Source organism: Chlamydotis macqueenii, chromosome 30 (genome assembly GCF_036417535.1).
Source record: "Chlamydotis macqueenii isolate bChlMac1 chromosome 30, bChlMac1.mat, whole genome shotgun sequence".
Classification (NCBI taxonomy): domain Eukaryota; kingdom Metazoa; phylum Chordata; class Aves; order Otidiformes; family Otididae; genus Chlamydotis; species Chlamydotis macqueenii.
The window spans coordinates 919016-936729 of record NC_141585.1 but is presented as its reverse complement, the minus strand read 5'-3'; the positions used below and the strand labels follow the sequence as shown (position 1 = coordinate 936729).

The 17714-nt window shown below is 54.9% G+C and overlaps 1 protein-coding gene across 11 annotated transcripts in view; it reads right to left on the bottom strand.

Moving 5' to 3' along the window:
* BRD4 (bromodomain containing 4) overlaps positions 1-17714 on the bottom strand; it is a 70556-nt gene that overhangs the window by 12294 nt on the left and 40548 nt on the right. For 9 of the 11 annotated variants that reach the window (XR_015261289.1, XM_086769062.1, XM_086769066.1 and 6 more), the window contains 7 exons: positions 15926-16209; positions 14993-15352; positions 12851-12979; positions 9172-9381; positions 8412-8611; positions 5955-6256; positions 4374-4484 (listed from right to left, as the gene is read on the bottom strand). Coding sequence is in view for 10 of the 11 variants with exons in the window: in XM_086769062.1 (XP_086625188.1) it covers positions 4374-4484; positions 5955-6256; positions 8412-8611; positions 9172-9381; positions 12851-12979; positions 14993-15352; positions 15926-16209 (1596 nt within the window). In the remaining variant the exon portion in view is untranslated. Of the gene's footprint in view, positions 1-4303; positions 4485-5954; positions 6257-8411; positions 8612-9171; positions 9382-12850; positions 12980-14992; positions 15353-15925; positions 16210-17714 lie in introns of those variants that run through there. The other 2 variants (XM_086769071.1, XM_086769072.1) reach the window with 2 other exon arrangements.

Below are 17714 nucleotides of genomic sequence, written 5' to 3'. Positions count from 1 at the left end.
CTTAAACCTGGGTGCCTGCGGGTTAAATCAAGTAGTTCTGAACTAAATCGGGTGGTTCTGAACTAAAACTGGGTACTTTCAAACTAAACTCAGGTGCCTGTGCCTTAAACCCAGCTTACCTGGGAATTAAATTTGAGTACCTTCAGATTAAACTCGTAAGTTAAACCCAGGGACGTGCAAATTAAACCCATTTAATTTGTGGATTAAACCCAACCACCTGTGCGTGAAGTCCAGACACTTTGGAATTAAACCCAAATAGCTGCGAATTAAACCCAGGTACCTACAGATTCCAGGTTTCTTTGAGCTAAACCCAGGATCGCCCTGCGATTTAAACCCAGGTACGTGTGAGATCTGGGTACCCGAGAATTAAAATTCTGGTACCTGCGAATTAAACCCAGGTATCTGTGATTTAAACCTGGTTACCTACAAATTCTGGGTAACGCTGGATTAAACTCGGGCACTTTGGACTAAAGCCAGGCACTCGCTAATTAAATCCAAGGACTTGCCATTTAAACCCGGATTATCTCCGAATTAAACCTGAGGGATCGCCGCCGAGCGCCAGCCCGCTGCTAACCCAGCCTCCCGTTAACGCCTCTCCTCCAAAGACAGAACCGCAACTCGTTAGCGGGAGCACGTAAAGATTCGCCAAAGCAGCCCTGCCCCCCAGAAACGCGTTTCCCAGCCTTGCTGAGCCAGCTCGAACGCCGAGGTTTAGTCCTGCGTAAAACGCCAACGGCGCTGCCGAAGCCCCGGGCCAGCGGCGCAGCCTGCTCCCTCGCGCGGCTGCGGGAAACGCACAGACAAATGGGATTTTCCTCCAGGAAATTCCAGAAATAAAGCAACATCGGCGACAACGGACCGACTCGGGCTCCGATTCCATCGCTGAACTTTTAATCACCGCTGTTAATTACTGGGCTGATTTCTGCCCCGCAAGCCGTCTCCGGGGGGTCCCGGGAAGCAGCCCCCCAAAGGCCCGGGGGATGAAATGACCCCCGCAGCCAGCGGCGAGGACGAGCGGGCAGAGCCCGGTTTGCCGCTCAACAACCCCAAAGCCGGCGCCCGCCGAAACCAGGCCGGGCTTCAACCGCCCGGGCCGGGAGCACCCGAGGCGCCCGGAGAGCTGGTTCCTGGCTGTTGGCGAGCAAAGATTCCTACCTGGATGCTTCCGGGAGGGAGTTCGGGTTCGTTTGCACCCACTAATCGCTAATTGTGACAAGTCAAACTGCAATAACCCTCCATCGGCACCTCCGGTTTCTCCGAGCTCAAGGCAAAGGCTCAATCCCATCTCCTACGCCACAAACCCGGTATTATTATTATTATTATTATTATTATTATTATTATTTATTTTTTTCTCTCCCTTTGAAGCCTCCTGTTCTCAGAGTTTCAGCAGACTTTTGGCAAAACTCGCCCGATTTAATAAAACGACACGTTTAATTGCCGACTCCACGGAGGGACGGCGGCGCTGGACGGATTCAAGCAAGTCAAAGCAAAACGAATTCAGATTTTGAAAGCTCTGGGGTGCAAAGAGGCCAGAGGCAGCTCGCGGGAGCCGCGGCCGAGCAGCAAACCTGCACCTCACCCAGAATAAAACGGAGCTGCAATTAATTGCCATTAATTCTAGCTTATCGTCTCATCGTGCCCGCGTCTGCTTGCACGCGCTGGCGTTCGCTGCCTCGCTTGTCTGCGACAAACCCAAGAGAACGCAAAAGTCTACGGAAAAAACCCCGCGTTGTCGATGCTGCAATCGCAAAGAGCGACGGCACGGCGGAATCCCTCGTACGGCGGCTCGGTGGGGAAAAACCTCGTTAACCGGAGAGCAGCGCGGTGCCTGGGCTTACGAAAAATTCCAGGGCGGATTTTGACACTTAGCAGCAAATTTTAAATCAAATTCTCCGCTTAAGACAAGCGTCGGTGTTGCCATTGTTATCCTCCCGGAAATAAATTGTCTAAATATTTACAACAGCAAAACTCATCGCCCTGTCCCACTCGGCAAAGTTAAAGTAACGTCGTAAATGCGCGGTGGCAAAAATACGTCTTAAGATGTCTTAAAAGGTCTTTAAAATGTCTTAAAAGGTCTCAAATCGTCTTAAAAGGTCTTCAAAAGTCTTAACGCGTCTTCAGAGGTCTTTAAAACATCTTAAAATGACTTAGAGCATCTTAAAAGATCTTCTAAAAGGTCTCAAAGTACAACTCAAAAGTGACTCAACGGTAACGCGGGAAACGCCGGGATGGAGAGGATGCAGAGGGTGCCAGGAAAACCCCTGCGGCCAAGGGTTTTCACCGTGTCTTTCACCAGAACGGAGAGGAGAAAACGGGTGAGGAGAGGGAAAACCCAGCGGCGCTGGAAACACACTAATTAAAAGAGATTGATTCTCCTAATTAGCTTCCCACCCAAGCGTTAACGGGTCGGGCTCATCTCCTGGTGGCGCCACCTCTGGCGCAGACCACGGTAATCCGTGCCGGAGCCGTGCTTACGCCTTTTCCAAGCACCGGAGCGGGAGCTCAGCCCGGATAGCGTCAGCCTACGCCGGCCAAAATGAATCCCAAACGCTCCCAGCCGGGATGGCCAACTCCGGAGAGGCGCCGGATCCGGGGCAAAGCAGCCAAAAAGCGGACAGAAGCATTTAAAACCTCCGACGCGAGAGCAGGCGGCGCTCCTCCGCGCGCACCCAGCCGCCGTCCGGGCACACACACGCAACCGGAGCGCTTTCCGCTCCACCGGAAGCTGCGTTTGCCAGCGCGCGAGCCGATTTGGGTGCCTTTTTAGGTTTTAATCAGCGCCGCTCGTTGAAACGAGAAGGGTTCGGCACCGACACATCTCGCAAATTCCCATCTCGCGTCCTGGCCGCCGCGCTCCGGAGGGATCTGCGAGATCATCCCGATAAATCACCGCCTGAAATACAGCCCGGCGGGGGATCCCGCTGCCCGGCTGAGACCTCCTGTCGGCTTTGGGGGGAAAAAGGAGAACTTCAAATAAAACGCGCTTTGGGGATTTGTAGCGGTGAATTTTATCGGATGCGTTCCGTTAGGAAACGGGACGCCGGGATTAGGGCTCTGGTTCGGGGACGAGCTGGCGCGGGCCGAGGTTAACGGCACGCGGTGAGGAGGGCTGCGCAAACCCCAGCGCTCGGTTTATTCTGGCTGACGCGATCGTGAGCTTGGCAGAAATAAAAGAGAAATTGGACAAAAACTCGGTTCAGAGCACCAACCCAGCAGCTTTGCTTTCCCCCATCAAGCCAGGGCGGAATTCTACACCAAATAATTCCGGTTTTCTGACTGTCGAGTCGCCCCTAAACGCTCCATCAAAGCCTTTCAACTTCCTTCAAAAAACAAAAGCTCGGTTCTGTTACAAATACGTTAAAGCAGGGAAACACGGTAAAAAATACCAGACTCCAGGCTGATCCCAGACAAACGCATCCCTAAAAAGTAGAGGATTGCTGGGAAACACTGCCAGCGCGGCTCAAAGGCGACCTCCATCAATCCCGCTTTATTTTTTAGGGTTTTTTAAAAATTTTAGTGTATTTCTGCTGCTTTTCCCAGTGCTGTTTGCCCTACGGCCCCAGCCCGGCTACAAAAAGAACTCCAGATTATTTTTCGCCTGGCGCGTCTCCCGATTTCCCAACCCGCTGGGGATGCGCAAGTCCTCGCGCTGACTGAAGGGCTGGGATAAGCCCAGCTTAACCTCGGAGCCCGCGCTGAGACAGCAGCCGGGAGGGACGTCCAGCTCTCAGCGGCGGCACAAGCGCCGCTCCCCTCCACGCGCGGAGGGAGCGCTGGGAAGGGAGGCGTGCGAACGAAGAACGCGGGAACAGCCCAATCCCAGCCCAAACCAGGGAGAAGCACGGAGTCACGGCGAGCTAAAACTTTACACTGGGTTTTAAATCTTTCTTTTTTGTCCAGACCTGCTTGTGAAAATGAACTCTACACGTGAAGCCGCGTTTCCTCCGCCTCTCCCCACCCTCCCTGGCGCGAGCGGTGCGGGCAGAACGGCTGACACCTCTCCTTCGAGCAAAACCGACAGCGCTCCTCTCCAAACACGGACTCAGGCATTGACCGGACGAGAGCTGCCGCGGCGCGCGCTGCGTTTTGACTCCCGCTGCGTTTTGACTCCCGCTGCGTTTTGACTCCCGCGCTCACGGCCAAGGAAAAGCTGACAACAAAACCATCGCGTTGGGCCTAAAGAAACGACACCGCTACCGGCAAGCCGGCCGCGTCCAGCCCAAACCCGGCAACGCGCGGCACTGGATTTTGGGTTTTCCGTTACAAAAGGAAGGAAAAAAATTAAAATAATTAAAAGACGAGGCAGGAATGAAAACATATTTATTTATACAGAGAGCAGGCCTGGGGGGAGGCGGTAAATAAGCCACTCTAACCTGTTTCCGAATCTTCGCTGTCGGACGAGCTGGACTCGCTGGTGCTCTCGGACTCCGAGGAGGAGAACCCCTTCATCTTAGAGGAACCAGCAACGACGTCCACCTTCTCCGCTGCGGGAAGACAAGAGGACAGCATCGTTAAGGGGCTGATTAATAACCCGGAGCCCTGCCCGGCGCTGCCTGCGCCTCCTAAACCCCCGCTCCTCCCCTTCTGGCAGCGGCAGCCAGCCGGGGCCGCGCAGCACCCGTGGCGTGCGGATATTCCTGCCGACGGGGTTAAACCCAGCTTTAATCCCGTGTCTCTGTGCACCCCCACCAGGCAGGAAAGCCTGGCTCTACCCGGTTGCTTTAGGCTGGCCTAACACCGCCGGGGTCTCCTCCACCCTGCCTGGGCCTGGCTGGGTGTTTAACCCCGCGTGGCTGAGTGACAGGAGGCTGAAAATTGATTTTTTTTTTTTTTAAGCTGCCTTAATTTGTTGGTCTAAGGAGCAGCAGGAGGCTGAGGTAGTGGAAAAATATAAAATTGCATTTTTTAAAATGGTTTAAATGAGAATAAAAATGGGCGCCACAGCCTAGGAGCTGCTCAAGCCCCGGGCGACCGCTGGAGCCCTTTACTAAGCCTAAAACTCCGAATTAAGAAAAAACAAATCTAAACGTTTTGCCCAGGTACGGAAGGATAAAGCAGCCTTCCGGGATTGCGTCGGGTTTGTTTGCCACTGGGACTTAATCCCGGGAATTAATCGTTACCCCTCGGCCACCAGAAATCAAGAGATTCTCCTTCAATTTCCTCATTCCTCCCTTTGCTCGCGGCCACATCCCGCGCTGCTGCGGGTGGCTCAAGAAGTGTTTAGTTGGTCTGTGGCCATCAATAAAGGTGTACTTGTTACAAAAATACGCCCTAAAATATATAAAAAATAAACATGGGGATAAAATGTATATTTAAATGGAATTTATGGGTGTACCCACTGGATATAAAATGTATGCCAAGAGATTAAAACAGACCGAAATGCAAAGCACACAAAAATTCTTACAAGACATCAAAACATCAAACACAAAACAGAACCGCACGCACAGAACAGGGGGACCCGCGCAGCTCCGCAGACGACCCCGCGCCCGACACCCGCCCGGTCTCCCGGCATCCCGCGGCCGCCGGGAATCGGCTGCGCCTCCCTCCCCGCCCCACAGCGAAGCTCCGCCGCTCGTCAGAAAGATCGCTAACGGGTGGCTGAGGTCAGACTGGAACGAATCACTCTTTGTGAAGACACTAATTGCAATTAAAACGCTGACTTTGGGAGGGGACGTGGGAATCAGCGGCATCTTATCGGCGCCACCGGATTCCAGCCCCGCGGCAGGATCGAACGCACGCGTTGGTGCGTCGAGAAAGAGTAAATTAAATAAAATTCTCATTTAAAAATTTAATTTTAATTTAAAAATTAAATGAAATCCTCTTTTTCACCAGACAGTGGTATCGAGCGCTTAAATACCCGCACCCATCTTTATTTTTCTACCCATCTCTGCCTCGACCTCGGGAAAGCGTCGCTGCAATAAGGAGGAAAAAGGGAATTTGCGGCTCAAAGGTACCTTGAGGTTTCCTCTTCTTCCGCAGACACGACGTCACGTATCTCTCCAGCTCCCGCAAGGTGGAGGGCTTCAACGTCTCAAAGTCAATCTCGATCTCATCGGGGTTGGAGTTTTTGAGCGAGGGCTCTCTCGACTGGATGATGTGCACCACGCGGCCCAGCTTCTCGCCGGGGAGCTTGTTAATGTCCAGGCTCAGCTGCCTCTTCTCCTCGTAGGACATGGGCTTGCACTTCTCCTCCTCCTCCGACTCGTAGGCTGGAGGGGGTTTGCTGTTCTTCACCGTCACAGGCTCCTTCTTACTACTTCGGAACAATCACAAAACGTCAGTAAAGCACGCGTCCTAACGCCGGGAAGCAGCCGCGGTCTGACCTCAACGAAGCACCGCCTCGCTCTGGCTCTCACGTTTTACTTTCCATCCCGGGAAAGAGCGCCTTTTCCCGGCCTAGCTCCACCAACCACGAGACCGGGGTGCAGAAAGCTGAGCTCAACTCACTGTTAGGCAAGAAGGCTGAGCTCAGCCTGCTCTCCGACACCCAAAGCTGAGCTCAGCCTGCTCTCCGACACCCAAAGCTGAGCTCAGCCTGCTCTCCGACACCCAAAGCTGAGCTCAGCCTGCTCTCCGACACCCAAACCTGAGCTCAGCCTGCTCTCGAACACCCAAAGCGGAGCTCAGCCTGCTCTCGGACACCCAAAGCGGAGCTCAGCCTGCTCTCCGACACCCAAAGCGGAGCTCAGCCTGCTCTCCGACACCCAAAGCGGAGCTCAGCCTGCTCTCCGACACCCAAACCTGAGCTCAGCCTGCTCTCGGACACCCAAAGCTGAGCTCAGCCTGCTCTCCGACACCCAAAGCTGAGCTCAGCCTGCTCTCCGACACCCAAAGCTGAGCTCAGCCTGCTCTCCGACACCCAAAGCTGAGCTCAGCCTGCTCTCCGACACCCAAAGCTGAGCTCAGCCTGCTCTCCGACACCCAAAGCTGAGCTCAGCCTGCTCTCGGACACCCAAACCTGAGCTCAGCCTGCTCTCGGACACCCAAAGCTGAGCTCAGCCTGCTCTCGGACACCCAAAGCTGAGCTCAGCCTGCTCTCGGACACCCAAAGCTGAGCTCAGCCTGCTCTCCGACACCCAAAGCTGAGCTCAGCCTGCTCTCGGACACCCAAAGCTGAGCTCAGCCTGCTCTCGGACACCCAAACCTGAGCTCAGCCTGCTCTCCGACACCCAAAGCTGAGCTCAGCCTGCTCTCCGACACCCAAAGCTGAGCTCAATTTGCTCTTAGACAAGACTGAGCTTAACCCACTGTTAAGACAAGAAAGCTGAGCTCACCTCGCTGTTAAGACAAGAAGGCTGAGCTCAATCCACTGTCAGACAAGAAGGCTGAGCTCAAACTGCTGTGAGAGACCCGAAGTTGAGCTCAATTTGCTGTCAGACGTGGAAAGCCGGGTTCAGCCTGCCGGCAGACACTCTGGGCTGAGCCACCCGTCCCAACGCCCGCTCTCCCTACGGGGTGAGCGGCTCCAGGAGGTCACCTCAGAAAAGCAGGCAGAGCTCCGGAGCAGAATTCCTTCCATCTGCAGCCGGATGAACAGGGCTCAACCGCTGCTGCCCGTTTCCCACCAGGGCCGGGGCTGTTCCAGAGCCTGACGCTCCGTACGTATTTATTTATCTGTAAATAAATGTTCCGAAGGGAAAAGTCCAGCTACGGGCCTCCCTGACCTTGCCGCTGGGGTTACCTGCACTGCTGGACGCAGGTTTGTCGATATTTACCCCACCGTTTGCAGCAGGTCCAGTGCTAACGCAGTTAAATAAACGAAGCCTGGGTAGAACGTCAGCCCAGGCTTGGTAAGGAAGAGGTTAACGAGTCGCAGCCGCCCGCTGCCCTAATTCACCTGCTGCCGCGCCCGCGGCGTGCGGCCAAATCTAAAGCTGTATGCCAAATCTAAATGTTGTGGGAGGCCCGGGGACTGAAGAAGCTCCCAGACCTTGCCCGTAACCCCCTCTCCTTCTGAGTCCCACCTCGTTACAGCTGAATACGCCGAGCGACCCCTCTGCCCTCGGGTGAAGCACCGAGGCGCTGCCTCCCCTCCCAGCCCGCAGCCGCTGCGCGGTGGAGGCTCGGCTCTCGGCACCTCACCTCTGAATGTAAAACCTAGTTTCCCAAAAAGAGGGAGAGGGAGGAAAAAATCAGAGGGTTCAAGGGCTTGAGACCCAACAGAGCGACTCCCGGTGATTTTCTGTACCCCTCCCTCCCGAACTCGGCGTGCTCACAGCGGCCGCGCGGAGAAGCATCAGCCCTGCGAAGCGGAGCCGAACTCGCGGCTGGGCCTTGGCCCTGAGCAACGCCCCAGCCCTCGCAGTGGCGTCGCTCGTCAAGAACCCTGCGCGTCATTACGTTACTTAACAATGTTAAGCGCGGTGCGGAAAAACGAGAGGGTGAGGTGACGGAAGCGGGACGGGGCTGACCTGGAGGTACTGCTGTTGCTGTTGCTTTTCTTGGCCTTCTTGGACGCCGGCTCCTTGGCTTTGCTCTTCTTGGCGTCTTCCAGCTCTTCCTTCTTTTTGTGCTTCTCCTTCTTCTTCTCCTTCTTGTCCTTCTCCTTTTTCTTTGGTTTGTTCTGCTGTGGCTGGGACAGCGCCGCCAGCTGCTCATGCACTGCTTTCAGCTGCGAGGCACACACACACAGGATCACACTTTGGCCAGCACCTCCTCCGCCGCCACATGCACCGGCTTTCACCGCCTCGCGCTTTCTTACTGCTTCCTACCAGTCACCTCAGCTCTCCCGGCTTCTCACCGCACTCGGATTTCTGTCTAGCAAAGCGCTGACCACCTCCAGCCTCTTCACGGACATTTCTCCCCGCTAAGGCAGAAGCGGGCCGCTCGTTTGTCAGCGCGCTTTAATTACCAGCGCTAACGATGGGGGAAGATGCGGGAGATACGGGTACGGGTTGCTCCTTATCTCATGGGCTTCCCTCAGGCTGGGGGAATCCTCGCTCCAGGCTAAGCCCATCCCATGTGTCCCACCGGGAACTGGCAGGATCACCCTGAAAACCACCAACTCCTCCAAGTTTCACTCTAAACCGAACAGTTTTGGAGCGCTCTGCAGCCAGCGCTCGCTATCGGACAACCAGAACATTCACAGCTCTGAGCAAAGCCCCCACGGCCCCCAGATTCAGGAAGGAGGACAAGATGGACACCCCCAATCCGTCACGACGGCCGCGGTACCTGCTCCTGCAGCTCCGCTAACCGCTGCGCGCGCTCCTCCTCCGAGTCGTCCGACGAGCTGTCGCTGTCGGAGGAGCTGTCGCTGCTGCTATCGCTAGACGAAGGGGGAGCCACCTTGGTGGGAGGTGGCACCACGACGGGAGAAGAAGCTGGGATCACAGGTTCTTCCGGTTCATCCGGCATCTTGGCGAAGCGCATCTCGAACACGTCCTGAAAACAGAGTGGGGAAAAAGAACACAAGGTTTGGCAGAGCAGGAGGACACGAGCGTGGTTGTGATCTCCAGGGGGTTCCCTATGGACCTGTGGTTTCAACCCAAGCAACCAACGCCACGCCGCCGCGTGCCACAGACAAGATAAATTTCCCGAAAGCTCCACGTCCTCTTGGAATTTTGACCGTCTCCGAGACGGTTCTGGGGGAACAAAATACCAGCAAAGCGGGACAAGACTCATTTAAAAGCTGCGCCGTCCAGGTTCTTGAGATCTTGTAGATCTTCTCCCACAACGGATGTGCGGGCAGCTCAAGGCAGGAACTGCAGCCGCAGCTCTGCTGGCGCGATGCCCTCTCCTTTCCAGCCTGCCCGGATTTTCCCAGCCCGCATCCCGTGAACATCGCCTCGGTTCAAGCCAAGCCCTCGCAGAGACGTCTCCCGTTATCCTCAAGAGCGAGGGCTGCAAAGTCGGTTTAATCCCAGTTATCCCAGTGACGCAGAAGTCCTTTTTTCCCCTAAAGCCTGATCTGGAAATCCTCATCCAGGCTGGACGGGGCTCTGAACAACCTGATCTGGTTGGAGATGTCCCTGCTCCTGGCAGGGGGTTGGGCTGGATGGGCTTTGAAGGTCCCTTCCAACCCTAACCATTCTATGATTCCATGATTTTCACTAAACCTGCGGCGAGGCGGGTAAGGGGAAGAGCCTGGCTGGATTTCTCGGTGCCCGCTGACTTCACTTGGAGGAAGCATTTTGAGCGCGGTTTTAGTTTTCCGATGAGGAATGAGTGTCTCGTGCATCCAAAAAGAGATTTTTTTTTTTCCCCAAAGGTGCCTTGTGAAGGGCAAAGCACTTGCAGACCAAAACGCCATTTTTTTCATCTCCTACAAGGCGAGACGTGAAAATGGGCTTGATTCACCTGCTTTTTGGTGCTTTTTTTAGGTGTCGGGCATTTACTTCTGAGCTTAGCGACCGGACGGGTCTGCAAAGAGACCGGCAATTCCCAGAGGGAGACTCAAGCGACGGTGGGAAGGACAACCCGAAGGCAGCCCAAGCGTCGCTGTCAGTGCTCGGCGTACGTTATTTTTCCACTTTCCTTCTTCAACGCGAGCACGGGGACCGCTGCTGGACCGCGTTTCTCCCTCCTCACGCCTTCATCCGGGGCTTTTTTCCCAGCAGCGACGGCTTTTCTGGGCCGTGGATGTTGCTTTGCTGCTTCCATCTGCCGGCAGAAATACTATGCCATTCAGTTACGTCCCCCGGCTCAAATTCCAGGGGGAAGAGCAGAAAACGCTGGAGGAAAAGCCGAGACTTGGACCTCTTCCATCTTGTGGGACGCACCTCCATTTGCCGCTGATTCTCGACACTTAATGAGCGTTTACAGCCTAATTAACTCCTTCCACAAACCAGAGAGTCTGGTCCTTGATTAATCACCGGCAGGCACTCGTGTATCTCCATTTCTGCATTCTCTGGGGTCAGAAATAAAGCCTTCCTGGTTTCTGATACACCTATCAAGTTTTAATTCACAGGCAGGCTAATTTCCAGTTCCTCTGGGTGACGTTCAAAAGCAATCCATCAAACCGGAACCCCCCGGGTGAAGCAGAGCCCTCCCTGTCCAGAGGATCCCTAGGAATTCGCCCAGGAATAGAGGGGAGAGGAAAACCCACGCGCAGAAAACGAGCTAATTAATGTCTTGTTAATCAGAGATTCTCATTGTTACCGGTACCGCCAACCAGCGCGGCCACAGGGTGAGCATCGCGTTTTCCAGGCGTCGATACTTACCCCCAAACCCAGAAAAAACACGAGTAAGACTCTGAATTCTACTAAACTCAGGCTGAAAGCAAGCCGGAACACGCCTTCGCTCCACACGCGCTCAGCTCAAACCAACCCGGCCCAAACCTGAGCTGCGGTTTATAAAGCATCACCAAAAATACGAGCGCCTAAAACCCAGGCCTGCATCCCAGAGGACGGCGTGCCGGCTTCGCTGCCGCGTCGGTTCCTCGGCTCCTTCTTGCAGCTTCACATCCGGATGGAAGCGAAACAGCTTACTCGCGAGTCGAACCCTTCCTCGCGTGAAATTCCTTCGGCTTCAGCGCGGGGAAGCTGCGTCACGCGCAGGTTTTTACGCGAGGTTTCCAGCTACCAAAACGCAGCCGAGCTGTCGATACCCTGTTTCTGCTTTTTTTTTGGTTGTTTTTCGAGTCAAATGTCCTGAAACTTAAGTTTTCCCCCTAATTCAGTATCTCGCTCCCCAGTTTAACAGCCTTCCCCCAGCTCTCCGCTGCTTCCCAGCGTCACCCAGATCCCTCCTCAGCCTGTTTTCCGAAGCAAACCACGCCGACTTTCTTCTTTCACGCAGCAAGAGCTCCGTCGCCTCATCGGTCTGCTCCCCAGCGCTGGAGCTGCGCTTTTCTGCGCTGAAATTCCCTCTTCCCTCGTGGACTGGGTTCCCGGGTCCTTGTGTACGTCTCCAATCCCGCCGAGCCCACCCTGCGGCCCCTCCTCGCCGCGGTCGTGGCGCCTTTCCGGCATTCGGCACGCGGCTCCAGAGATTTTGGGGACTCCACGGCAGCTCCGAGCCGCTGGGTTGGAATGGAATGTGACACCGGGCGGTTATTAAGGAGCGACGTGTGTCAAGAAACTTTATTTCTTTAGAAAACGACAACTGTGCCCACAGTCCTCCAAGGAAAAAAAAAAAAAGGGAGCAGTCAGCATTTAAGGGAATGAGTTGCCTGAAATCACAGATGCGGAGAATTCCCAAGTGTTTTTAAAGATAGGTGTTGAAATTCTTGGGTCAAAAAATGAAATCCTAGAGCTCCTTCCCCTTGCAGGGTTTCTCCGCTGCTCCTGGGAGCTCCTGCAGCACGGAAACGAGCTCGGTCTCTCCCAGATGCGCTCGGAGCAACGCTCTTTTCCCTGCTTCGGCCAGGCGGCCCCGCGTAGCGGCTCCGAATTACCGGGAAACGAGGGAATCGAGAGGATGTTGTGGAGGGCGTGCATTAAGCCAAGTGCTTCACTCGCGACGTGCGGCTTCTTTAGCAGCTAATTAATTAATTACAAACCCTTCAGGAATGAGCGGAGAGCGGAAAACTTCACCGTAGGAATGATGGAAGAGGTAACCGAAGCAGCACGACGCAGCGGGTACTCTCCTTTATTTTCTCTCTTGGCGTTTTGGGGAGAAAAGTGCCATTTTGGAGCCGCGCTTTTCCTTCCTGCTCCTTTTCCGAAAGGTAAGGGGACACAAAAGAGCCGTTACTGAACAAAACGAGAGTTTAAAGAGGGAAACGCTGAGTCAGCGCACTCCCTGCATCACTTCCACAGCCAAAGTGGGATTTTTTTACCGTTATCTACCGCGCAGGCATTTTCTTAACGTTACTTCAAGATGACGCGGCCCTTACGCTGGAAAGATAAGCCACGCGAGACGTCGGCGTTCATCGAAAACCGACGCAAGCTGCGCCAACGCACGCCCTTACCTGCAGCTTCCGCGCCATGGCCACCACCTCGTGATCGGCGGGGTTGTACTTGTAGCAGTTGGAGAACATCAATCGTACGTCCGCCGCGAATTCCTGAGCGTCTCGGTATTCCCGGTTCTCCAGTTTAGACTAGAAAGGAGGAGAACACAAACCAACAAACACCAAACCTCCCGCTATTAAGAGCGCAAATACATCGAATCGATTCACCGGATAACGCGGCTTCGCGGCGCCCGCGCATTTCGCACACGTCTTCTCCCTACGTTGGAATGACCGATTTTGGCCAAAAGAACGACCGATTTTGGTCGGACAAAGGACTGCGGATGGTTTCTAAAAAAGCAGAGCTGACTACAGGCATCCTCAGTGACGTTCAGAAGAGGACAACGCACTCTCCAAGCCACCTTCTCGCTGTCTACGGGGGTGACAGCAGCGAGGCGGCTGGAAGAACCGAACGGGGACGCTGTGTGGAAGAGCGCCGTTGACAGCCAGCAGTACCAACGCTGGCTCTGCCTGAGCTCAGCCAAGGAAGGCTGAACCTCCCCGCGCGCCCAAGCCGGTGCGTTAGCAGCAGAGCATGGTGCGCTTTGCTCAGAGTGCTGCCCTACAGAAAGATCTCGAGCTGTTTTCGTGGCGTAGCTTGACTGGAGGGGCAGAGGACACCAGGACGGTCCTTCACACAACAACGGAAGGAGATGACAGGCGCTGTTGACACAGGGGACAAGATTCAACCATCTCACCTGCTTCCAACCATCCACCCTTCCTCCAGGAACCAAGCTGGTGTTCCCAGAGTTTTCATCTCCACCCTAGGAGGGGACAGACCTGCTCTACGGCCACCTGCTCCTGTCCCAAGCCCACACGGAGTTGGGAGGACCGAGCCAGCTGGAGACAGCCTGGAGATGATCCCTCATCCCCCTCTGAAATGCCGCATCCAACTGCAGAAACACCACCTGAGCCAAGAGAAGCTTCACGCCTCCTTCTCCCTCCCTGGGAAAGTGAGGTTGAGTTGGACAGCTGGAAGACGAACACCCAACAGCTGTCTTGGCAACATCTGCCAAGGGTGACGTGAGACGCGCAACCCTGCCAGACAGCTGGGCAGCGAGACGCACGGGCAGTTACGGACGTGCAAGACCTAACGCTCACCACTGGCCAAGCTGGAGGAGAAAGGAGAAACCAAAGCCAAGAATCTGATTCGAAATCCCCGAGGTCTGGCCAATCAAGATCCCGCAGGCCCGCCACACCGTGACGGAGAAAGAGCCGCGATCCTCGCTGGCTTCAGCCCTGGTGCAAGCTCGGCACGGAGCGGGCTGCGGGAAGGGAAAATTCACGCCTCTGGTTTTAAACCAGGCCTAAACTGGGCAATGTGGGAGTCAGAGCTAAGCTTAACTGCCTGCACAGGAGCTCACAGCATAGATAAAAAGTTAAAAACTCTGAAATAACAAATTACGGTTTGGTAAAGTTAAAGACTTCTAAATAAGGAATGTGGTTTCATAACGGAAGTTAGGCTTCCAAACCAGGAACTAACGCCGGATAACTCAAAGTCTCAGGCTTCTGAATCACAAATTCAGGTTTCCTAGCGAAAAAGTTAAGATCTCTAATGTTTCAAGAGCGAACACGGATGACTCCGCGTCGCTTTTGAAAACTAAGCAATTCCAACGATGAGTTAAAGTTTCACGGGGAAGGGCGGATGAATCTGCAGTCGCGAAGCCGCGTGAAAGCGGCGGGCGCTGCCTGTGCCCACGAGCAGACTGATTTAGACGGACAACTCAGAAAGATGGGCCGTTACTCCAACGAGACTTGAAGACGGGGTTTTTAAACCGAATCTCCTCATTTCTGTGATTTACGCTCTCTGGGGCCATCTCCTGGGCTAAACCCAAAGGCTGGACTAACACAGCCACGGAGATTTTCGATAAAACCCCCGAGCGAGCGTTTCCCAAGAGCCTCTCTGGAAGGACGCCAGCCCGTCTGCTGTTCCCAAATGTCAGGGCAGCAGCAAGAGGCGAGCACGAGACTGAATGTACCAGAGACCTACGGCCACAACCAATCCGGCAGACAGCTGAGGACACCTGGTGCGTACACGTGAGGAAACAAAATCATCTTTTTTCTGCTCAGACCCCGACTTCCGCCCTCCTCTAAACCTGAGCTTACTTTGATGGTGCTCAGATCCATGGGATGTTTGATGATATCGCAATAATCGTGCAGTCCCAGAGCTTCCACATCCACAGGTTTGTAGAAGGGCCAGGCGTAGGCAGCGTGTTTCTTGGCGAACATCTCTTTGATGATCCCGCTGCAGTATTTCAACTGCTCCGATATTTTGCTACTTTTCTCTACCGCGTGTTGTTGAGAATCTGGAACGTCCTTCTTTGGAGGCTTTACTGGGCGGCTGCTTTCCCGGCGTGGACCCAGCTTCGTGGGCTTGGGCTCGGCAGGCAGCGATGACGATTCATGAATTGGGTCGATGGTCGTTGGCGTCGTGGTGTCTGCTTTCCTCTTCACCCCTTTTTTTGTCTATAACCAAGCAAACAAAGCAAAATTACTCTGGGCATCATCTTTTTGGCTTCAACCCAGCTGCGTTTCTTGTAGCGTTGACTCGGCTTCAGCGTCGCTAGGGACTCAAGCCTCACAGCAACGCTACAAGAAGGACGCTGGAAGCCTTTCCAAAAATATTCAAGTACTGTTGACCTGGACTGAGCTCCAGAGAACAAAAGAGCTGGATTATCTGCATCGTACCAACGAAGGTCAACAAGTCACTTCAGCAAGTCAAGATTTTCTTCCCGAGTCACAAAAAGCTCAAGTAGGGAAGGTTTTAAGAGGATGAAGGGCGTTTCCACGCAAAGCTGGGTGGAATTCATCACGTCCAGCTTTAACCCCTCTCAGAGAGGGTCACCGCAGGCTCCTGTTCTGCTCGACGGAGAGAAAGAAGCACTCTCAAAACACAAATTTTTTGACCAAATCGCGGCTGTTCGCCTTAGAACGAGACTCTGGCAATGAGCAAAGGGCGGCCGCCTGACCAACCGTGGCGTTTCTACGCCCTGAAGAGAATTTAAGCCACCACGTTAAGATAACGAAGGAACCACTCACCTTCACGGGCTGGGCGGGCGTTGGGATAACGGGAGGGTGAGGCTGGATGGGCTGGGGAGCCGGGGCCGGCGGCGCGGGCGCCTGAGGAGCAGGCGGAGGCGGCGCAGGAGGTTGAGGAGGCACCATCGTCATCACCGGGGCCTGGACGATGAGGTCGGGGGTGACGGAAGGAAAGGAATGAGTCGTCTGCGCAGACTGGAGGTTCTGCTGCGGCGCCTGCGGCTGCGCCGGGGACGAGGCCTGGGTTGCGTTCGGTACCGTGGATGATCCCGGTTTGGATGTCACTGCCAAGAGAGAAGAAAGAAAGGGTTGCTTCTCTCTTCAAACTTAACGGTTTTAACGGGGAAAGCAGTGAACTTTTCACAACAACACCGTTTCTGGAACATTCCTCGTTAGATCGTTAGTATCTTGGCGTTTCCGTTCTCGAGCAACCCGTCGGGGACAGGCAGCAGCCACGTTCTCCTTCCTGAGGAGGCTCGCTGGGTGAAATGGTGCAGAAACTCAAGCCCAAGCCCCAGCTGTACCAAACCCCCTCCAGAAAAAGACTGAGCCCAGGCGGAAGGCGGCCTCCTCTCCTCTCCTCCCCTGCCCTTCACACAAGGTTGTTCTGCAGCAGGGCAAGGAGACGAGCGCCTCTTTTCCCGCCTATCCCTTTTTCCCAGGCAACAGCTCTCGACCATCACATTTTGGAGCCAAAACTGGGCGCCTCTTCCTTCGGGAGCCATTTTGTGCTCCATTAGCAAGAAGAATTTCTTAATTCTTGGTGACTCAAGTCATCACAGCTGCCTCTGTCCGGGGGGAATCTCTCCCGAGCGCCGAGAGCGACGTCTTCGTTAGGTGACTTCAAACACAGAGCAACCGTAGAGGCTGGAAATGTCCTTGGACCTTCTAGTGGCAGGGGGGAGGTCACCTCCTTGCTGGAGCTGCTGCTGCTTTGCTTCTGAACTTTCCGGCATGGAAAAGCGGAACGCTGCAAGGCTTGGAGGATGCTGGGACGCAGCACCAGCAGATCTTCAAGATGGAGGGATCAGCCGCAAAGCACGGAGAAGGTTTGGGATCGGCAGGAATCAGAGGAGCACCTTCCATCAGACAGAGAACGTACCTCGCTAGCGATGATCAGATTCGTATCTTCAGGAAGAAGAGCTCGGCGTTTTTCAGGCGTGAGGACTACCCCTCGCGCAAGCCGAGCAGGGAGCCATCCCACCGCGCGATCCGCACCTGAGCTGGCCTCCCAGGCTGGACACTGCATCTGGGCTGCTTCACCGCGCTCTCAACAAGGAGACTGCGCGCGCACCCGCCAGCCGCGTGTCCGGCCTCGCCGGCTATCCAACACCTCTTCCGTGCTTCTCCTCCCAAAGCCAACTAATTAGGAAAGAAACGCGGCCAGATCTGCTCGCGGTCAGTCCCCAGGAGCTGCAATTATCCCACTGGAAAAACGTTGCCCATTCAGACATGCTCACCTGCAATCAGGAATTTCCTCTAAAAACCAAACCCGTTAAGGAATAGAACTGGGAGTTCTCATCCCGCCCTCCGTGCAAAGCGGCAGCGGAGTGGTGATGTCTCTCTATCGGGTGGGGATTTGTAGCCAGTGGGATCCCGTGGTCCCGCTCGGATTCCACAGCTCCTGCGGGGATCCTGTCTGGATATCACAGGTCCTGTCGGGATGCTGCGGGTCCTTTCAGGATCTCACAGGTCCTGCTGGGATTCCACGGGTCCTGCTGGGATCCTGTGGTTCCAGTTGGGATCCCGTGGGTCCGGCTGGGACCCCGCGGCTCCTGCTGGGACCGTG